General features: G+C 50.8%; 2 protein-coding genes across 2 annotated transcripts; both read right to left on the reverse strand.

Moving 5' to 3' along the window:
• Positions 1 to 7,337: 7,337 nt before the first annotated feature.
• LOC134509577 (olfactory receptor 14A16-like) lies at positions 7,338 to 8,460 on the reverse strand (the record flags this gene model as incomplete). The annotated part of the gene is made up of 2 exons (XM_063322135.1): positions 7,338 to 7,355; positions 7,999 to 8,460. Coding segments are annotated over 2 exons (480 nt in total), but the record flags the coding sequence as incomplete, so codon positions are not given.
• Positions 8,461 to 16,295: 7,835 nt separating this feature from the next.
• LOC134509578 (olfactory receptor 10AG1-like) lies at positions 16,296 to 17,303 on the reverse strand. Its single transcript, XM_063322136.1, has one exon. It carries the CDS (start codon positions 17,301 to 17,303, stop codon positions 16,296 to 16,298), a length of 1,008 nt encoding a protein of 335 aa, XP_063178206.1.
• Between the last annotated feature and the right edge of the window lie 3,106 nt (positions 17,304 to 20,409).

Genomic DNA, 20,409 nt, shown 5'->3' on the forward strand with positions numbered 1-20,409 from the left:
GTCCTCTATCCTCTTCTTCCCCCTTCCCAAGTGGGACAAGGAAGAAATGAAGTCTGAAAAGTTTGGGGTTGACACAATAAGAGTTTAATAAGTGAAGAGAAGAGATTAAGAAAACCTCAACAAGTGAAACACAGGCCATCACTCACCACCTCCCACAAGTAAACTGATGGCCAGCCAGTCTCCAAGCAGCAGACTCCTTGAACAACAAAAACTTCACCGTCTTCTTCCTCTGTCTCAAGCCTTTATTGCTGAGCATGAGGTCATATGGTATGGAATATGCCTCTGGTCAGTTTGGATCGGCGGTCCTGGCTGGGTCCCCTTTCAACTTCTTTCTCACCTCCCACCTACTCACTGGAGGGAGCAGAGTGAGAACTAGAGAAGGCCTTGACACCGTGCAAGCTCTGTTCAGCAATACCCAAAACACTGGAGTATTATCAACACTGAGTTTTCTCAAGTCCCATGGGCGTAGGAAACAGCCGTCCTCCGGGACTTCTTGTGGTCTGGTCCAGAAGAGAAGCCGTGCTGGGCTGGCCTTTTTCCTTTAGGAGAGTTAGACCTGCAGCCCATGGAGGACCCCGGTGGAGCAGGCTCCTGGCAGGACCTGCTGCCCAAGGAGAGGAGCCCATGCTGGAGCAGGTTTTGCAGCAGGACCTGTGGCCTGTGGGGGACCCACACTGCAGCAGTCCATGCCTGAAGGACTGTACCCCATGGAAAGGATCCACGCGGGAGCAGTTTGTGGAGAACTGCAGTCAGTGGGAAGGAGCCACATTTGGGGAAGCTCAGAAACGAAGTGTTATGAACTGACTGCAACTCCCATTCCACAACCCCCCTGTGCCACTCGGGGCAAAGGTAGAAGAGTTAGGAATGAAGTTGAGCCTGGGAAGAAGGGAGGGAGGGGGGAAGGTGTTTTTAGTTGTGTTTTCTTTCTCACTGTCCTATTCTGTTACAATCAATTGGAAATAAATTTAATGAATTTTCCCAAGTTGGGCCTGTTTTGCCTGTGTTGAAAATTGGTAAATTAACTGGTAAACAAACGATCCTCCCAATTTATTGCTATTGACAAACGTGGCGAGAGTTGCCCTCATGCACAAAAGCAGTTACTTCATCGTGAAGTCAATCAGGTTGGCGAGGCATGATTTATCCTTGGTAAGTCCATGCTGATGGGTTTTGGACACATTCTGTTGTTGGTGCCCAGAAATATCACCCAAAAGGACTCGAACTGATGGCCCTCTCCTCACCGATGTGAGCCTGTGCAGCCTGGGGTTCCCTGGGTTGCACTTTTGGATTCTTCCAAAGACGGGTGCACCACTTGCTTGTCCTCTCTCACAAGAGACCTCTGCCAATCCCATGACCTCTCAGAAAGGACATTCCGAAGAAATATTGATCTTCCCTGTGACGCCGTTACAACTATTCTCCCTGTTACACAGTGCAGTCAGTTTCTCTGATTGTTCATATACTTGTCCTGATACAGTGACCATTTCTAAAGTCACCTTTTCAGATCCAGACTGTCTAGGCAAAGGCCCTTTCCATAATTCTTCAGTTTTCTTCTCCATTTACTCTTTGTTCATTCAGATACCTCTCACCTATGCTGCTGCTTTCACCTTCAGAGACTGAACAGCTTGACTATCTTTCAACAGTCTAATTGTCTCCTTATCCAGATCTTTAATTATGTTTATATCTATCTTTTTTTATCTAACTACCTAAAATATTTCTCCTAAGATTATCCCTTGTAGAAAAGCAACCTCATTAGTGGTAGCTTGTACTTAGCGTGTGATTACAGAATACGATTTATTATTTATGAAAACCGATTGTGCTTTACTTCTCTGAAGAATGGGAAAAACTCTCCTGTGCCTGAGTGCAGCCATGTCTCTAAGGAGCTCAGGTGGGAGATGGTGCAATGGAGCTGTAACCTCCAGCTGCAGAGATCAGTGGAGAAGTCTGGTGCAAGGAGCAGTGATGTAAGTCCCAGGTGGGCAATGTCAGAAATGGGGAGGTTGGGGAGGTGAGGAGCAAGGCTGTCCATCCAGCGATGGACGTCAAGGGACTGCTTTTCCTTTCTGCCCAGACTTCCTGAGCAAACACTCTGCATCAGTATCAATCAGAGAATGCTTCTATCACCTCTTCTTTAAAGTGAAAAGTAATAAAATATATCCTTCAACATAAAAGATGCATCTTTGAAATCCTCCTACTTAATTACTCTATGAAACCTCTCTAATTAGCTGTACAAGTCTTGAAGACTTGAAGAAAATTACAAAAGGAGAAATACCTTGTTAAGGCTTTCTGTCTTTTAATGAGCCCCATGGTGTATTTGCTGCTGAGTCCATAGACCTCAGATAAGGAGAGAAGGTTGAACAGAGTGCTCAAGAAATCAGAAGCCAAGCTCAAAGTACCTGGAAGCGTTAATGAGCCCCACTGAGGGCCATTCCTGACAAAGCCTCCCCAGGGACTCGTTAGAGCAGATAGCTGGAGGCTGTGATTGCAGGTGGGCAAAGGCAGAGTGCAGGTGGCTGGAAAGCTGAAGAAACCCTTGGTTTGTTTGATGCAGCAGAAAGGCCAAGCCCTCAGCCCCAGGCCCTGGCAAGGCAGATCCTGTCCCTCACTTGTGGCCCAGGGCTCTTCCTGGGACAGAGGGATGTGAGGGGGAGCAATGACAGGTGTAGGAAAATTCTGTGACACCTCCTGGCCTCCCAAAGAAGGGGCGAGGATGAAACAGAGTCCTGAGGCTCAAAAGAACCACAGACGCATAGAATCAATTATGTTGGAAAGGATCTTTAACATCATTGAGTCCAACTGTAAACCTAACACTGCCAGGTCCACCACTAAACCACACCCCTGCATGCCACATCTTGTGGTGCTCTGCTCTCCCCCTTCCCAGCCCCTCTGGCTCCTGCTCAAGCCATAACCATCAGTGGGAGTTGTGATGAGTTGCACCTGGACTTTGGGGGATGGCTGGTAACAGTCAAAACACTGTCTGGAGTGGGGGCCTAGATATTTTGCTCCCATGCAAATATGACGATAGGTCAATTCTCTTACTCTATAAACAGTGGGCAGAGCAAGAGCCCTTGGAGCTCTCCTGCACGGCAGCGGCTGCATGACAGGATCTCCTCTTGAGTGGGGATGCTCACTTGAGGTTTGTCTCCTCGAGGCTGAGAGATTCCTTGCCGCAACAGATTCTCGGCAAGTGACTAATAGAGTGCTAAACTTTGAAATCTTAGCTAAGTGATGTAAAGGATTAATTGCGCATATATAATCCTTGAGACATAAACCATTAACCAAAGCTGGGACTAGGATTGGATCCAGCCGCACCCAGACTCCTCTCTGAGAAGGAGTTTAGAAAGCAAGTTGAGCCTCATGACTCAACGGGAGGGTCTCCCTGAGAGCTTGTCTGACCCCGGCCTCTATGCAGTAAATAATCAGGTGTACCTTGTCATCGAATCTCGTAAAACACTGTCGCATTCACTGCTAACTTTGTTAAATCACTGTTTTCTATTAATAAATATTTCACTATTCATGACCAGGCACCTTGGCTCTGTCGGATGCCTTACCAGTGAGCCCAGAAACCTCAAGCCAGGGAAGAGAAATGCTGAGACATTTCACTGCTGAGAAAGTAAAAGCTGGCAGAAGCCTTGGGACCATTAGTGTGGACGTCCCACCACCTACAGAAGAGTCCAGAAAGTTTCCAGGAAGAAGAGACCTCCGAGGCACCTAACACAGCCACAGGCCTCATCCTGCCCCAAAAAGGTATGCAGAAGGAAATGACTTCACACACACAGACCCCAGTTGTGAGCCTGCTGATGGACAATCATGTGCCCAGGCCGCAGTGATCCCACAAGCAACCTCTAGCTGCTGGCATGTTCCATAGGTGCTGGCGTGTTCCATACTGTGTGTTGCATTCATACTCACGCTGCTGGCATGTCCCGTACTTGGGACCTCACAAGAACCAAGGCCGGTCATCACCCCTCTGCTGGCCTAAGGGGTGCTCTGGAACACAGGGCTTCAAACACCTCTGACCTTGCTCATGGTCTCCGAGGTCCTCAGGCAGCAGCACCCTCACAACTGGCATTCAGGCCATACGCCTGCTGCGGGGCTATCAAGGACTCAGGCAGAAGTGACCTCCCAAGCACCGAGCTCATCCATGAGGCTGGTGCTGGCCTATCGGGCACTCAGACAGCAGTGACCTCCAAAGCAGTATCAGAGAGATCTGCCTGTTTCTGGTCTATCAGAGATTCTGGCAGCACTGACCTCATAACCAACATCCACACCATGTGCCTGCTGCTGGCCTGTCAGGTACTCATGGAGAAAGGACCTCGTAGGCACCGAACCCAGCCTTGAGCCTGGGGTTGGCCTGCCACCTGCAGAGACAGGGGTGACCCCAAAATGAGCATCCAAAGCAGATGCCCGCTGTTATAGCAGCAGTGACCTCACAATCAACATGCCAGACCTTGGCCTGCTGCTGGACTGGGGTTCTCAGGCAGAAGGGACCTCACAAGCATCTACTCTAATCATAAAGCCTTTTGCTGGACTGCCATGTCCTCACAGAATCATGTAGATTGAAAGGGATCTTTGGAGATCATCTAGATCAATCCCCCTGCCCTAAAGGGAGTCAGCCAGAGCAGGTCACGTAAGAAGATGTCCAGGCTGGTTTTTTTAAGTATCTCCACGAATGGACACTCCACAGCCTCTCAGGGCAGCCTGTGCCAGGGTCATGCGCCCTTGATGCCGAAACATGTTTTCTTGAGTTCAGTTGGAATTTCTTGGTTTTGAGGATTGGGGCCTAGCACATAAGCCCTGTGTGGGGACGGTGAGGGACATGGGCTTCTTCTTCAACCTGGTGAACCTCCTCCAGTGAGGGTCATCATCCAAAAGGGATAACCTCACTCGAAGTATGGGGGAGAGATGGGTGGGACAGGATAGATATAAACACATGGAAGGATTTTGCTGAAGAGATTATTAGCCTGCTGAAAGACCAGGGCATTCTTCCAACTGCCTGAAGCTCAAAGCAGCACCTGCGTAGTTTAGAGGGATGTGACTGAGCGAGGAGTAAGTGACGGGGAAACTGGAGAGCAATGGGGAGGCTGGCCCTGTTGCCCCAGTAATGGTTCGATGGGCCCACCATGCTGGAACCGCATGGGACAGGTGTGCTCGAGGGTGGGGAGACATCCCCCCGGCAAAGTGCCCTGGCAGCCCTCAGGGCTCTGTCCCCCTCAGCCCGCCTGTTTTGGTGGCCTCCCCCAGTGCCTGGGCCACAGATGGTCTGTGTCCCCTCAGTGCCAGCCCCTCTCCCCAGGCCAGCACAGGAGTCCTGGTCCAGGCACAGAGCAGCCTGCCCAGAGTGGGGGCCTGCAGGAAGAGGTTTCTCCTTCTCAAGGATTCCTCCCTGCAAGCACAGAAATGCTCCCTTGCTCTTCTCCAGGGACACCCCTTCTCCCCAGAGAGCCTTTCCCCAGGTGAGCGTGTCCAGGCTGGCCTGGCTGGACATTCCTGGTTCCCACTGCGTGCTCCCTGCAGGGCCCTGAGCTGCTGTTTCTGCTCTGCAGAGGGAGGGGGCTGTGGTGCCCTGAGGCCATGGGGTGACCCTGCACTGGCCATGCTGGTCGGGGTGAGGAGCAGAACTTGCCAGAAAGGGATCACTGCTGCTAAGCCCCCTTCCATCTTCCCTCATTGCTCAGTAGCCAAGGACAGGGCTTGGCAGGACCAAGGGGTGTCTTCAGTTTCACAAAGGGCAGGGAAGGGCTGCACTAGATCAATCCCGCAGGGTTTCCAGGACAGTGGACTGAACCATTGTTTAGTCTTATGTCCCTTTGGCCTGCTGCCTCCTGGCATTGCAGGGGCCTCGTTAGCCCATGGGCTCTTCAGGTTCACCTTTCCTTCAAGGACACTCCACCTTGGATGGTCAGTCATTTTATGAGGTGCCACTCGTTGCTCACCCAGACTCACATACTTTTCTGGGAGATCCCCTGAGCTCTGCTGGCAACTCCAAGTTCCTCTCTAGGATAGCATTGGCCATCAGCTGCACCACAAGTGGGACAGTACCAGGAAGGACAATCAAAAGCCATTTGCACTCTTCTTGGACATGTGCCACCAATATCTTTATCAAAGATCTGAATGAGGGGATTGAGTGCACCCTCAGTAAGTTTGCAGATGACACCAAGCTAGGTGGCAGTGTTGATCTGCTGGAGGGTAGGAAGGCTCTACAGAGGGACCTGGACAGGCTGGATCCATGGGCCAAGGCCAACTGTACGAGGTTTAATAAGGCCAAGTGCCAGGTCCTGCATTTTGGTCACAACAATCCCAAGCAACACTACAGGCTTGGGGCAGAGTGGCTGGAAAGCTGCTCGGCAGAAAAGGACCTGGGGGTGCTGGTGGAGCCAGCTTAACATGAGCCAGCAGTGTGCCCAGGTGGCCAAGAAGGCCAACAGCATTCTGGCTTGTATCAGGAACAGCGTGGCCAGCAGGAGCAGGGAAGTGATGGTGCCTCTGTACACTGGTGAGGCCTCACCTCGAGTGCTGTGTTCAGTTCTGGGCCCCTCTGTACAAGAGGGACATTGAGGTGCTGGAGCGTGTCCAGAGGAGAGCGACCAGGCTGGTGAGGGGTCTGGAGACCAGGGCATATGAGGAGAGGCTGAGGGAGCTGGGCATGTTTAGCTTGGAGAAGAGGAGGCTGAGGGGAGACCTCATTGCCCTCTACAACTACCTGAAAGGAGGGTGTAGAGAGGTGGGTGTTGGCCTCTTCTCCCGGGTGAATAATGACAGGACCAGAGGAAATGGTCTGAAGCTGCGGCAGGGGAGGTTTAGATTAGATATCAGGAAGAATGACTTTACTGAAAGAGTGGTCAGGCACTGGAACAGCCTGCCCAGGGAGGTGGTTGAGTCCCCATCCCTAGAGGTATTTAAGGAATGTCTACATTTGGCACTTCAGGGCATGCTCTGAAGGGCAGAGATTGTAGGTTGTTTGTTTGCGGGTTGGTTTTTTTTTGGTGTGTGTATGGTGGACTGGATGATCTCAAAGGTCCTTTCCAACCATGAAGATTCTATGATTACATGATTCTATAATTCTAGGCCCAGCCCTTGGTCCCTAACAGATTCCCCTGCAACTCTGACCCTGTCCCCCTGAGTCTGTGGAGAGCCCCAGAACACCAAGAGGGCTTTTCATGGAACAGTTCCTTGGGTGCGTTCCTGATACCAGCTTTGGAAGAGCCATCCAACCTCTACCGCTGCCTTGAGGAGTCCCGTTAGTGACAGTGGTGCCAGTAGGAAGGCCCCCTCTGACACAGTGGTTCACATGGCCTGTTGCTGCCTGCAGCCACAGGGATGCCGCTGTAGAGACATCAGGACGGTCACAAGGTGCATGAGACCTTAGGGGGAACACAAAGGCAAGGGCACAGCAGGACAGTGGGGGTGTGAGGAGAAACCAGCACTGGAAAGGCCACATCCTGCTGCTGTCCTTGGCCATGGCTCCAGGGAAGCAGCAGCCCCGACTCGCAGACAGCAGAGGCAGAGTGCCCAGCGAGGCAGCCGGGGCAGCCCCAAGGGCCCCCAGGGCAGATCCTCCATGGAGCAGATGGGCATTTTCCTCCTGAACCCCTCCTGCATGCTGGGGCTGCTCGGCCAGCTCCGGAGGAGAAGTGAAGAGATGGAAGCAGAAACTAATAATTTTCTGCTGGCTTCTTTATTGGGTTTATCTAACCAGGGAGCCCAGATCCGTACATACCTTAGGTATTTGGGTCAAGAGAAAAACATGTAGGAGACCAAGAAGAAAATCACAGGTATAAAGCAAACAAACAAACAAAACAACAACAACAAAACATTAAAAAAACACAACGAAATAAGAAAGACAAACATGAAGAATAGTTAGTCCTGCTTTTTCCTGATGTACAGTTGGAGCCGTAGTGGTATAATGGCCACCTTATTAATCTGAAGTGGACACCATTAAAATAGTTTCAAAACTCCATCCTTGACTTCCTGGTTCCTCATGCTGTAGATGAGGGGGTTCACTGCTGGAGGCACCACTGAGTACAGCACTGTGATCACCAGATCCAGGGATGGGAAAGAGACGGAGCGGGGCTTCAGGTAAGCAAAAATGCCTGTGCTGACAAACAGGGAGACCACGGCCAGGTGAGGGAGGCACATGGAAAAGGCTTTGTGCCGTCCCTGCTCAGAGGGAATCCTCAGCACAGCCCTGAAGATCTGCACATAGGACAGCACGATGAACACAAAACACACAAAAGCTGAAAAGCAACTTAATATGAGAAGCCCAGCTTCCCTGAGGTAGGCATCTGAGCAGGAGAGCTTGAGGATCTGGGGGATTTCACAGAAGAACTGGCCCACAGCATTGCCCTGGCAGAGGGGTAGGGAAAATGTATTGGCCGTGTGCAGGAGAGCATTGAGAAACCCAGTGCCCCAGGCAGCTGCTGCCATGTGGACACAAGCTCTGCTGCCCAGGAGGGTCCCGTAGTGCAGGGGTTTGCAGATGGCAACGTAGCGGTCATAGGCCATGACAGTGAGAAGATAAACCTCTGTTGCAGCACAGAAAACAAAGAAAAAGACCTGTGCAACACATCCCAAGTAGGAAATATCACTGATGTCCCAGAGAGAATTGGCCATGGCTTTGGGGACAGTGGTGGAGATGGAGCCCAGGTCAAGGAGGGTGAGGTTGAGGAGGAAGAAGTACATGGGGGTGTGGAGATGGTGGTCACAGGCGATGGTGGTGATGATGAGGCCGTTGGCCAGGAGGGCAGCCAGGTAGGTGCCCAGGAAGAGCCCGAAGTGCAAGAGCTGCAGCTCCCGTGTGTCTGCCAATGGCAGGAGGAGGAACTGGGTGATGGAGCTGCCATTGGACATTTGTTCACTCTGGGCATGAGGGACTGTTGAAAGAGGAGAAGACCTTGGCAAGTTAAGGCAGACTTCTTTGGGCCCATCCTATTCCATTTCCCAAAGTTTTCCCCCAAATGACTTCTCTTTCCTCAGAATAATTTCATTCATATCTTTTTGTGAGATCAGGTTTGTGCTGCCGAGGGCAGTATCGTTGCAGGGGCAGAGATTCAGTTGTTGATTTCCAATCCTCCCTGGATTATTCACTTCTAAGAGAAACAGATTTGGAATTTCAGTGCCCCCTCCTCAACCGAGAGATGAATTTCTCTGTCCCATCGCCCACCCAGACAACCCGGAGTACAAGACTGGAAGAACAGGATCCTTCCCTTGCAGGTAGCCCCTGCCGTGCTGTGCTTCTTGAAAAATCTCCAGGGAACGTCCTGCAGTGATCTGCAGCTGTGAGCAGCCCTCACCCACGCAGCACCCTCTCAACAGCAGGACCCTCCCCTGCCAGCGGTTGCTCTTTCTCCAAAGCTTCTCCCCACATGCCCGTGGGGGTCTCCCGGGGCAGGCTGAGAGCTGACCCTGGCAGCCGGCAGAGTCCCTGCCCCGGCACACAGACCCACGGGGTGCAGGGACCCTGCTCAAGGACAGCCCTGGGCACCCCTGCCTGCACACCCTGGCTTCACGGCTATTCACATTTCATAACAAGACCCTTCCTCCCCCTCCGCCTCCTTACAGATCCCATAAGCTGTGGCTGTGCCAGCTTTAGGAGATGCCTCCAGGAACTCCACCTGCAGTGCCCTGCACCCAGAGGCTTACCGTGCCAAGGGCTGCAAGGATTTCTCCTCCAGTGAGCTCTCAGTCGTCCTCCCAATCCTGACACCTTTAAGCTCTCTCTCTGCCTCGCTCATCTCCCTGAGACACCCAGGCACCGCCCTCAGCCCTGCTGCGCTTGGCAGAGGAGCTGCTCCTGGGCAGAGCTGTCTCTCTGAGGCGCTGCCCGCTTGCCATGAGCTCCCTCCATCCCAGGAGCCCAGCCCAGCTCAGACGCAGAGCACCAGCCCAAGGAGTTTTAATGACCCCTCTGGTGGGATTGATGCTGAGTCCATGAACCTCAGACACTGAGAGGAAGCTGAAAAAACCTCTCAAGAAGTCAAAGTCAGGTTCAAACTCCAAAGTTTCTTGGAGTGTTAATGGGTCCCACTGAGGGACACCACTGAGATGTTGTCCCCAGGGTCCGGTTAGAGCAGAAACTGGAGGCAGTGATGACAGGTCAAGAAAAGCAAGGTGAAGGTGGCTCTGATGCTGAGTAACCCTGGATGTGTTTCATTAGTGCAAAGGGCCAAGGCCTGACCCCATCGCCCAAAGGGCCAAGGCCTGACCCCCAGCCCCCAGGAAGGGAGATCCTGTCCCTCACTCCTTCCTCAGGGCTCTTCCTGGCACAGTGTGGTGTGGAGATGTGCAATGCCAAGGACAGCACTATGGTATGACACCTCCCAGGCTCTGAAGTATGGACGAGGAGGCAATGAGACCCCAGTGCTGGAAGGATAACTTGACTCCTCGTGGGCATCAGTGGCAGAGACAACAGCCATAGCCCAAGACATGAAGAGGTTGACTCTGTTAGGGGCCTTTCAGCTTTGCTGCATCCCTGTGTCATCTCCACCACAGGCTGTCCTATGGTGTCCCATCACCTCTGCCTCTTTCCCTGCAGGATGCAGTCATCCACCCGGCTGCCCCACCTTGCTGCCACCTTCCTTTGCTGAGATCTCTCCATCCTCCCTGGCTCTTCCCTGAAACACAAAGCCTTGGGCTGATCCAGACTCTTTCTGGGTGGCGTGTTGCACCACAGCACTGCCCTTGGAGTGACATTTCTTTCTCCTGGTGTCCAGTCTGCACCTCCCCAGCTGTATATTGGGGCATTATTTCTTTCTCATGCTGTTTTCCACTACAAAGGAAAGCTCCACCGGCTCCACCAGCAGCCCTCAAGCACACTCAGGCTACTCCTGTACTGTCCTCAGTCTCTGCACCACTGAGCCCAGGGCCCTCAGCCTCTCGAGTCCTGCCGGCCACGTTATTCCTGATACAGGCCAGGATGCTATTGTCCTTCTCAGCCACGCTGGGCATGCTGCTGGCTCACATCCAGCCAGCTGTCAACTGACACCCCCAGGTCCTTTTTTGCCAGGCAGCTCTCCAGACACTCTTCCCCCAGCCTGTATCGCTGCATGGGGTTGTTGTGACCCAGGTGCGGGACCTGGCACTTGGCCTTGAGGAACCTCGTACCATTGGCCTCGGCCCATCGGTACAGCGTGCCCAGATCTGCCTCTGGAGCCATCCTACCCTCAAGCAGGTCGACAATCCCACCCAACTTGGTGTCGTCTGCACACTTACTGAGGGTGCACTCAATCCCCTCGTCCAAATCATTGATAAAGACATTAAGGAGAACTGGCCCGATACCGAGCCCTGGGGAACACCACTTGTGACCAGCTGCCAACTGGATTGAATTCCATTCACCACCACTCGTTGGGCCTGGCCATCGCCCTGGTTTTTACCCAGCAAAGCGTACACCTGTCCAAGCCATGGGCAGCCAGTTTCTCCAGGAGAATGCTGTGGGAAACAGTGTCAAAGGCTTTACTAGCCTCCAGGGAAACAACATCCACAGCCTTTCCTGCATCCACCAAGCGGGTCACCCTGACATAGAAGGAGATCAGGTTTGTCAGGCAGGACCTGCCTTTCATGAACCCATGCTGACTGGGCCTGATCACCTGGTTGTCCTTCATGTGCCACATAATGGCACTCAGCATGATCTGCTCCATGACCTTCCCAGGCACTGAGGTCAGACCGACAGGCCTGTACTTCCCCAAATCTTCCTTCCGTCCTTTCTTGTGGATGGGCATCACATTTTCTAACCTCCAGTCAACTGGGACCTCCCCGGTTCACCAGGACTGCTGGTAAATGATGGAAAGTGGCTCGGTGAGTACTTCTGCCAGCTCCTTCAGTACCCTCGCGTGGAGGTCACCTAGCCCCATAGACTTGTGTATGTCTAGCTGTTGGAGCAGGTCCCTCACCATCTCCCTTTGGATTATGGCGGCTTCATTCTGCTCCCTGCCGTTATCTACAAGCTCAGGGGTCTGGGTACTCAGGGAACAACCCACTCTACTACTAAAGAAGGAGTCAAAGAAGGCACTAAGTACCTCAGCCTTTTCCTCATCCTTTGTCACTATGTTACTGCCTTCATCGGATAAAGGATGGAGATTCTCCCGAGTCCTCCTTTTGTTACTAGTGTGTTTATAGGAACTTTTCTTATTGTTCTTAACATCCAAATTCAGCTTAAGTTCTAGTTGGGCTTTAGCCTGTCTAATTTTCTCCCTACATAGCCTTACAACATCCTTGTAGCCTTCCTGAGTGGCCTTCTTCCAAAGACCATAAACTCTCCTTTTTTCCCTGAGTTGTAACCGTATCTCTCTGTTCAGCCAGGCTGTCTTTTTTCCCTGATGTCTCATTTTACATCACATGGGGACAGCCTGCTCCTGCACTTTTAAGACTTTTGTCTTGAAAAATGTCCAGCCTTCCTGGACTCCTTTGCCCTTCAGGACTGCCTGCCTAGTGGCTCTGTCAAGCAGCCTCCTGGAAAGACCAAAGTCTGCCCTCTGGAAGTCCATGGTGGCAGTTCTGCTGACCACCCTCCTTGCTCCTCTGAGAATTGAAAATAATTTCATGGTCACTGTGCCCAAGATGGCCTCCAGCTGTCACATCCCCCACAAGTCTTTCTCCATTTACAAACAACAGGTCCAGCAGGGCTCTTTCCCTTGTCAGCTCCCTCACCAGCTGTGTCAGGAAGCTCTCCGCAACACACTCCAGGGACTTCCTAGGCTGTTCCCTCTCAGCCGTATTGTGCTCCCAGCTGATATCGGGTAGGTTGAAGTCTCCCACCAGGGCAAGGGCCAGCGATCATGAGATTTCTCCCAGCTGCTTGTACGGTATTTCATCCACCTCTGCATCCTGGTTGGGCAGTGTATAACAGACTCCCACCATGATATCTGTCTTATTGGCCCTCCCCCTGATTCTCTCCCATAAACACTCAACCCTATTGTCACCATCATTAAGCTCCAGACATTCCTAACACTCCCTCACATACAAAGCCACCCCACCTCCTCTCCTTCCTTGCCTGTCCCTTCTGAAGAGTCTGTAGCCATCTAATGCAGCACTCTGGTTGTGCGACTCATCCCACCACGTTTCTGTGATGGCGACTACATCATAGTTTTCCTGCTGCACAATGGCTTCCAGCTCCTCCTGTTTGTTGCCCATGCTGCGTGCATTAGTGTAGACGTGTTATGTTTTCAGAAAACCCAGAACAATTTCTTGTCATTTAGACAACTATTCTATCACCCAGTGACCCCTCCCCACACAGAAAGGGGAATCAGGGAAAGCAAGGAAACATGAGGGTTGAAATATAAATAGATTTGATAGGATAAGACTAAATAATTAACAATAATGTTAAAGCACCGGTATTCATCCCAATACTAATATAAGATGTACAAGAATTATACTCAGCCAATTCTATCAGTAGGAAGCTGTGCACTCCCAGCAGGGGAGAGTAAATGTCGGACACTGCAAAAGCAACGGCTTCAGGAGGGAGGGAAGGGCTCAGGGGTCCGGCACCAGGGCAAGGACTTTCTCTAGACCACAGCCATCAAGGGAGAGAGAAACGACGCAGCAAACTTTCTCATTTGTATCGAATGTGACGTTCATGGTATGAAATAATCCTGTTGGCCAGCCTGGGTCAAATGCCCAGGCCTCGCTCCTCCTCGTACCTGCACCTGCCAAGGCTTGAAAACACCGAGGCCTTGAATCCCACGTAGCCTAGCTGACTATAAAGCAAATATTTTCACGAATTCAGACACTAGAATCTTCTAAGAGTGACGTTTTCCCAGACATTAGAAGATAACTTAGTCCTGTGTTGCTCAACCCAGGACAAGAAGCACTTCAGCTGGGCTACTGGTCCTGCCACCTTTTTGCTGGAAGAAGGCTTGACTTCTACCTGACCATTCCCCGGCGCAGCCATAGTTTCTAAGCCATCAAAGACCCTTGCCTCTCTGGTGCTGGATTCATCCCCTTTCCCCTTCAAATCTAGTTTAAAGCCCATTTGATGAGCCCTGCCAACTCCTGTGCAAGGATCCTTTTCCCCTTTTGAGACAGGCGTACCCCATCTGTCTCGAGCAGGCCTGGTGTCGTGTAAACCATCCCGTGATCAAAAAAAACAAAGTCCTGCCGCTGGCACCAGGCTCAGAGCCAAGTATTGATCTTCCAGCTCTTCCTGTTGCTTTCCTCATCCTTCCCTGTGACTGGGAGGACCGAGGAGAACATGACTTGCAGTCCTGACCCTTTAACCAGTCATCCCAAGGCCCAGAAGTCTCTCTTGATCGCACTTGTGTTTCTTGTTAACAGATCATCTCTGCCTGTCTGAAAAATTAGTAGTAGGTAATAATCTGAGGGTCTTACCAGGGAGGGAAGTTTTCTTTTTATATCTTTAACCTGGGCCCCAGGGAGGCAGCAGACTTCCCTGAGAAGTGGGTCAGTTCTGCATATTGGGCCTTCCGTTCCCTTCCTTGTAGGGAGTCACCTACAACAATGACCGGTCTTTTTTCCTTAACTGAAGATGTTTTGATGGGAGGTGTAGTCTGATTTAACTTTGGTGACACCTCTGTGGACACTGAATTATCTTCCTCGTCATGATTGAGTTCCCCTTGCAGAGCCTCATACTTATCTTTAAGGGTACCTGGGAAGGTGGGGGAGTTAGTGGGGAGACACGCCTGCTTCGCTGGGCAGAAACATGTTCCTACAGCCCCCTCTCCTCTAAGTTACCTTGTTCAGCTAGGCAGAGAGAGGACAGGGAATTGTCTGTCCACCATGTGGACTTGTGTACATTCAGGTTCCTCAGGTGGCGGAATGCTCGGTGTTAATCTGCCTTTGACCCCGATCTGTGCGTTCTTGGCTCCAGACCTGGAATCCTGTTCCTGTCCGTCATTGAGTCCAGTCTGGGCCCTCCCCAGTGCCTGACAGTGACATCATCCTGGGAGCTTGATACAGTTTTCTATATATTGTATCTATTTCATTATTTCCTTTTTATTTTATTACGAGTATTTCATTAAAGTAGATTAGTTCCTTCTAAACTCATAAATCTCTTTCTTTCCTTCCTCTCCTCAGAGTGAGAGCTGGGGGAGAGCATCTGTCGTCCGTCATTGGCCAACTCGGCCTAAACCAGGACAATACGGAAACACACTTCAGTGCTGCGTATGCATTTGGGCTAAAAACCCCCACTGGGCTAGTTTTTCAGAGACAGTTTCAGAGTGGCAAAGCAGATTCAGCACATAAATGCTTATTTTTGCTGGGGTAGAGTTGATTTTCTTCACAGTAGCTGGTATGGGGCTGTGTTTTGGATTTGTGCTGGAAACAGCGTTGATAAGACAGGGATGTTTCCATTATTGCTGAGCAGGGCTTACACAGCACCATAGCCTTTTCTGCTCCTCACACCACCCCACCAGCAAGTAGGCTGGGAGTGCATGAGAAGTTGGGAGGGGACACAGCTGGGACAGTGGACCCCGATCAAAGGGATATCCCGTACCACGTAGCATCATGCTCAACCATATAAATCTGGGGGAAGAAGAAGGAAGGGAGGGATGTTTGGAGTTACGGCGTTTTGTCTTCCCAAGTAACCATTACGTGGTATGGAGCCCTGCCTTCCTGGAAGTGGCCGAACACCTGCCTGCCGATGGGAAGTACTGAATTAATTCCTTGTTTTGCTTCGCTTAAGTGTGCGGCTTTTGCTTTACCAATTAAATTGCTTGATCTCAGCCCCGGAGTTTGCTCACTTTTACCCTTCTGATTCTCTCTCCCATCCCACTGGCGGGAAGTGAGTGAGTGACTGTGTAGTGCTTAGTTGCTGGCTGGTGTTAAACCACAACAAACAGAAACTCCACCATTCTCTGGGACCCCGTTCCGGTGCTGGACTGTCCTCCTGGTGACCTTTTTATCTTTTATTTTTATGTCAGGTTAGTCAAGAATTACACAACTCAGAGCAAGACATCATAGCAGGGGGAGATGCTTTGAAGCCCTTCATATCTTTGAACACTTTTAAGGTGATTCCATGCAGGGATGCTGTAGAAGATAGCCCATGGGGTCTTGCAAGCGATTTCTCAAACGTGAGGCTGGTCGTCTCTTCACCACTTGTCTCACTTTCTGGGCATCAGTGGCTACTGACCATGCTTTGACTATTTCCCTTTAACATTATTTGGTCAGACACAGCTTGAAGTAGCTGTTTGAATTAAATTACTCAGAGGCGCTGAAGATGCTTTAGAGTACAAAGATATCAAGGTGGGACGCGACATAGGAGGAATGCCTCAGGACACCTTTCCCCTTCTTGAGGAGGATGAAAGCCAGGCCGGACACATGGTTTTGTTTCAGCAGATATGAGATGCCTTTCTTCAGGCAACCATGTACCCCAGTGGGACTTCTTTGGGACTATTTGAGAGGATTTTACGTACTCTGTCGTACCACTTTGTCCGTAGGAGTCTCTTCAAGGCAATTCTCACTTCCTTATTCCTCAGGCTATAGATGACAGGGTTAAACACTGGCGTAAAAATTGTGTAAAACAGGGCAAGGTATTTGTCGGTGTCTACGGAATCCCTTGACCGTTGCTTTAAGTAGACGACTGTGGCCGAGCCATAGAAGAGTGTCACCACCACGAGGTGTGAGGAACAGGTGGAAAAGGCTTTGTGTCTGCCCAGAACTGAAGGTATTTTCAGAATTGCCCTGATAATTTTAATGTAAGAAATAACTATTAAGGAGAAGGGAAAGATTGCAAATACCAGGATGATGGTGTACAGTGTCACTTGGTTCCAGAATGAGTCTGCACAGGCCAGCTCCAGCAGAGGGGGGACATCACAAAAAAAGCGATGAAGGTCATGGGATGCACAGGGGGGCAAAGTGAACACCTGGTAGGTCTGTCCTACTTGCACTGGTACGACAGCCACCCATGACCCCACCACCGGTCTGATGCAGAGACCCCTCCTCATGATGAGGGGGTAGTGCAGAGGGTCACAGATGGCTATGTAGCGGTCATAGGCCATGACAGCCAGAAGAAGGCACTTGATGCTGCCCAGCAACACCAGGAAATACAGCTGGGCAGCACAGCCAAGGAAGGAGGTCCTGCCATCCTCCAGCAGGAAAACCACCAGCATTTTTGGCAGAGTGACTGATGTGTAGCAGATCTCCAGGAAGGACAAGTTCCTCGGGAAGAAATACATGGGGCTGTGGAGGCTTGAGTCCACCACTGTGATGAGTGCAATCAGGCTGTTCTCTGTGAGGACCATGAGGTAGATGACCAGGAATGCTGTGAAGCACAAGCCCTGCAGGCTGGAGTGGTCAGAAAATCCCAGAAGAATGAATCCAGATCCACCGGTGTGATTCTCCAGGCCTTTTCTTTGGGGCATTTTTCCTGCACAGAGCAATTCAAACAACAGGCTCTCAGAGGATGCTGGTGGCCTGTCCACCATCACAGACACTTCAAGCCTAGAGAAAGACTACAAACATCAGCATACACGCCATTGCAGGATTAGGAGAGCTCGACCAAGATAGGCATGAATGTTTGGAAATCTAACGTGGGTCGCTTGCGGAGGGGAGGTTTGTAAAGAGAGAGAACAGAGTCCTTGAGCCTGAATAACTGGGGGTTTTATTGTCATATGGGTAAAAGAAACTTGACTTTCTCTTTTAGAGGTGATTTTATTAAATAGAGTACCTATTGAAAGATGAGAGAAAAGGAAGAAAAGAGACAAATACTAGTGCCTTTAAGGACAGCCTTACTTACGTTCCTTGTCCAGATCTCATCAGAGGTGCATTTAATGTAAGAACATTAAGAAGGAATAGGGTTAAAAGGGGGGAAGGATGAAAAAGGGGAAGACAAAGCAAGGCAAGGCTAGGCAAGGAGAGGCAAACAAACCAAAGCAAGGCAAGGTATGACTTGATGCTTAGACCTTAGTGAGAGAGATTAATCCCAGCTCCCCTCACATGGGAGAGCTCATCCCCTGACGCTGCATCCACACACAAAGATCTGGGAGACTATCTTAGATCTGAATCATCAGTTTTTGCCTAGCGAAGGGTGAATCCCATCAGAAGTAACACAGGCTTCTCTCTGCCAAAGAATCCAGTGACACTGATGCATCCATGGCACATTTAAACAAGACAGAGAAGCAGCAGGTTATGCTTAAATTACCAGTTTTCAGGGTGCTAAAAGACATTTCTGTGCAAGCAAGAAAACTGCTTTATGCAGGTTTCAATCATACGGAGAAGAAAGTGATTAAAAGCGTGTGATATCCCCATGACACCCAGTTTTCCCGCACAGGTCAGGCATCTATAACTTTTGAATAAGTCCCGAATCATTCAGCGTTCCCAAACCTGCTGCTCTGTCGCTTGGATTTCTGACAGCTTACAAATGCAGCCGAGGGCCCATTCGCTCTGATCCCAACCCTGCAAGCCCTCACAGAAGCAGAGCAGTGCTCTTGCTGCCTGGGGAGCTCAGCCTTCCCTTCACATTGCCCCCCTTCCCAGAGCAGAAGGGCTTCTTGCTGGGCACACCTGAAGGGTGTCAGCTACAATCAAGCAGCACCACAACAGCAGGTGGCTTCTTATGGAGAAGGGACTCAGCTGAGAGATGTTTAAGAATCTCAGTTTGAGGTGGGGTCAAGTGGTCATTGCATGAGGAATATGCCATCTGCAGCCTGGATATCTAGGTAACTCAGCTCTTGTCAGGGTCAATGGAGAAACAAGGAACACAGTATATGAGAGAACTGAAAAACAGTTCATCTGACCCAAGGGTCTGACTTGGGTGACCCACAGTGGTGCCTCCAGCCTCCAGATCATGAGGAAGCGAAAGGCGACTGCTCAGGCCTTGAGACAGCACTGACAAGGTGATACCAGCTTGTCTGTCCATCCCAGTTGTGCTCCCACTATGCTCAAGTTTGTTTCTTTTGTGACAAACTTACTATGGTAATCATTGCCTGATAGGATGATACAGATTTCATTACACACGTGCTGTTGGGTTAAGATAAGTGTTAGGTCAGGGTTAGTTAAGGTTCATGTTCAGGCTTAAATTAGAGCTAGAGTTCATGTGGTTTAGGGTTAGATTTCAAATAGGTTGAGGTTGGGGTTTGGTTAGGGTTAGGGTTAGGGTAAGGTTGGGGTGCGGGTTACAGTTAGAGTTGAGGGTTATGACCTGGGGTTGGGGTAGAGCTAGGGTCAGGCAGTGATTAGGGTTAGGATTAAGATAAGGTCAGGGTTATGTTCAGAGCAGGGTTAGGTTACGGTTCGGGCAGGGTGGCGTTAGGGTTAGACACCTGCTGGACAGTGTGTGTCTTGCTGTGCTCCCCTTCCAGTGCGTGCCACGGTCATTAAAATCCCCAATAAGACCTGGCAATTCTTTGGGTTTCTTGAATAAGCCTTTCTCCGCTTCCTTATCCTGATTGCGGGTGCTTTGTCTCCCACACTAAGAGGCCTCTCCTCTGATCCTCACCCACAAAGGACTCACCCAACCTCTTGCACATCCCATAGAGGAGCTCCATAAGAAAAGACAGCAGGAAAAGATGAAGAGTTCACCAATCCCAGTTTCAGCATTGAGCCAGCCAAAACTCAGGGGAGGTCTTGTAGGAGCAACCTCCTGTAAATCCACCCCCATCATACTCGTCTCCCTCCCCTTTTATGTTTGCCGAATTAGCATGGCCCACCCCACTCGTTATGGGGCAGTTCCATCTCAGACGTCTCCCCCTCCCGGCTGATGTGTAGCATCATTTGGGTGGGGAGAGAACTATAGTCATACATGTTTAGCATGATCTCTATAATCTTCATTAGCATATGCAGGGTGTGCGCTTTCATATGTATTTCATGGATAATGAAGCAAAGGTCACGTCTCAGACACAATGGCCTTGAGAACTGAGAACTAGCAAGCTCACCACACGAGTGGCAGAGCTACCTTGTCTTCGCAAGACGGTTCTCCCACACTTTCCGGTGCCAGAACTGTGAGCCTTATCAGTTCTTTGAAGGCCAGGCCTGCATTATTTATTTCCTTGCGAGTGTTGGAGGCCTTCCATTGAAGGCTTGGAGGGCCTTCTGCCCCTTGTCAGGGAATTTACAGTCCGTCTCTTACAACTAGCAGCCGGAGCTTTCCCAGCACTCCTCGCCATTTCTTCCACCAGTATCAAAACTCTGTGGTAGTACATGGGACTCCAGCTCCTCCGTTCTGTGCCCCAGGCTGAGGGTGTTGGTGCACTTTTGGTGCACTGCATCACTTCGGCTGGAGCACTGGGGCCACGCTCAGCCTTGTCACTAAGTACCAAGTCCCCAAGCCCCAGTATGTGCAATACTTTGCTTGAGACCAGAGACATGCTGGAGTGGACGAAGGGCAGCAATGCGAAAGCACCAAAAGTGAAAATCCTGTTCACCCAGAGGCCAGAAAAGCCGGTCTGGGCTCCATAGCCCTGCCAGGAAAAGGCTTTGCTGCTCCCAAAGGGCTGTGCTGGAGGGGAAGTTGATCTCCAGGAGGACAAG

This window comes from Chroicocephalus ridibundus, unplaced genomic scaffold, assembly GCF_963924245.1.
Source record: "Chroicocephalus ridibundus unplaced genomic scaffold, bChrRid1.1 SCAFFOLD_92, whole genome shotgun sequence".
NCBI lineage: Eukaryota > Metazoa > Chordata > Aves > Charadriiformes > Laridae > Chroicocephalus > Chroicocephalus ridibundus.

What these genes read in the sequence shown, in the direction of transcription:
- LOC134509578 (XM_063322136.1), bottom strand. Translation starts at nt 17,303, where the DNA reads ATGCCCCAAAGAAAAGGCCTGGAGAATCACACCGGTGGATCTGGATTC.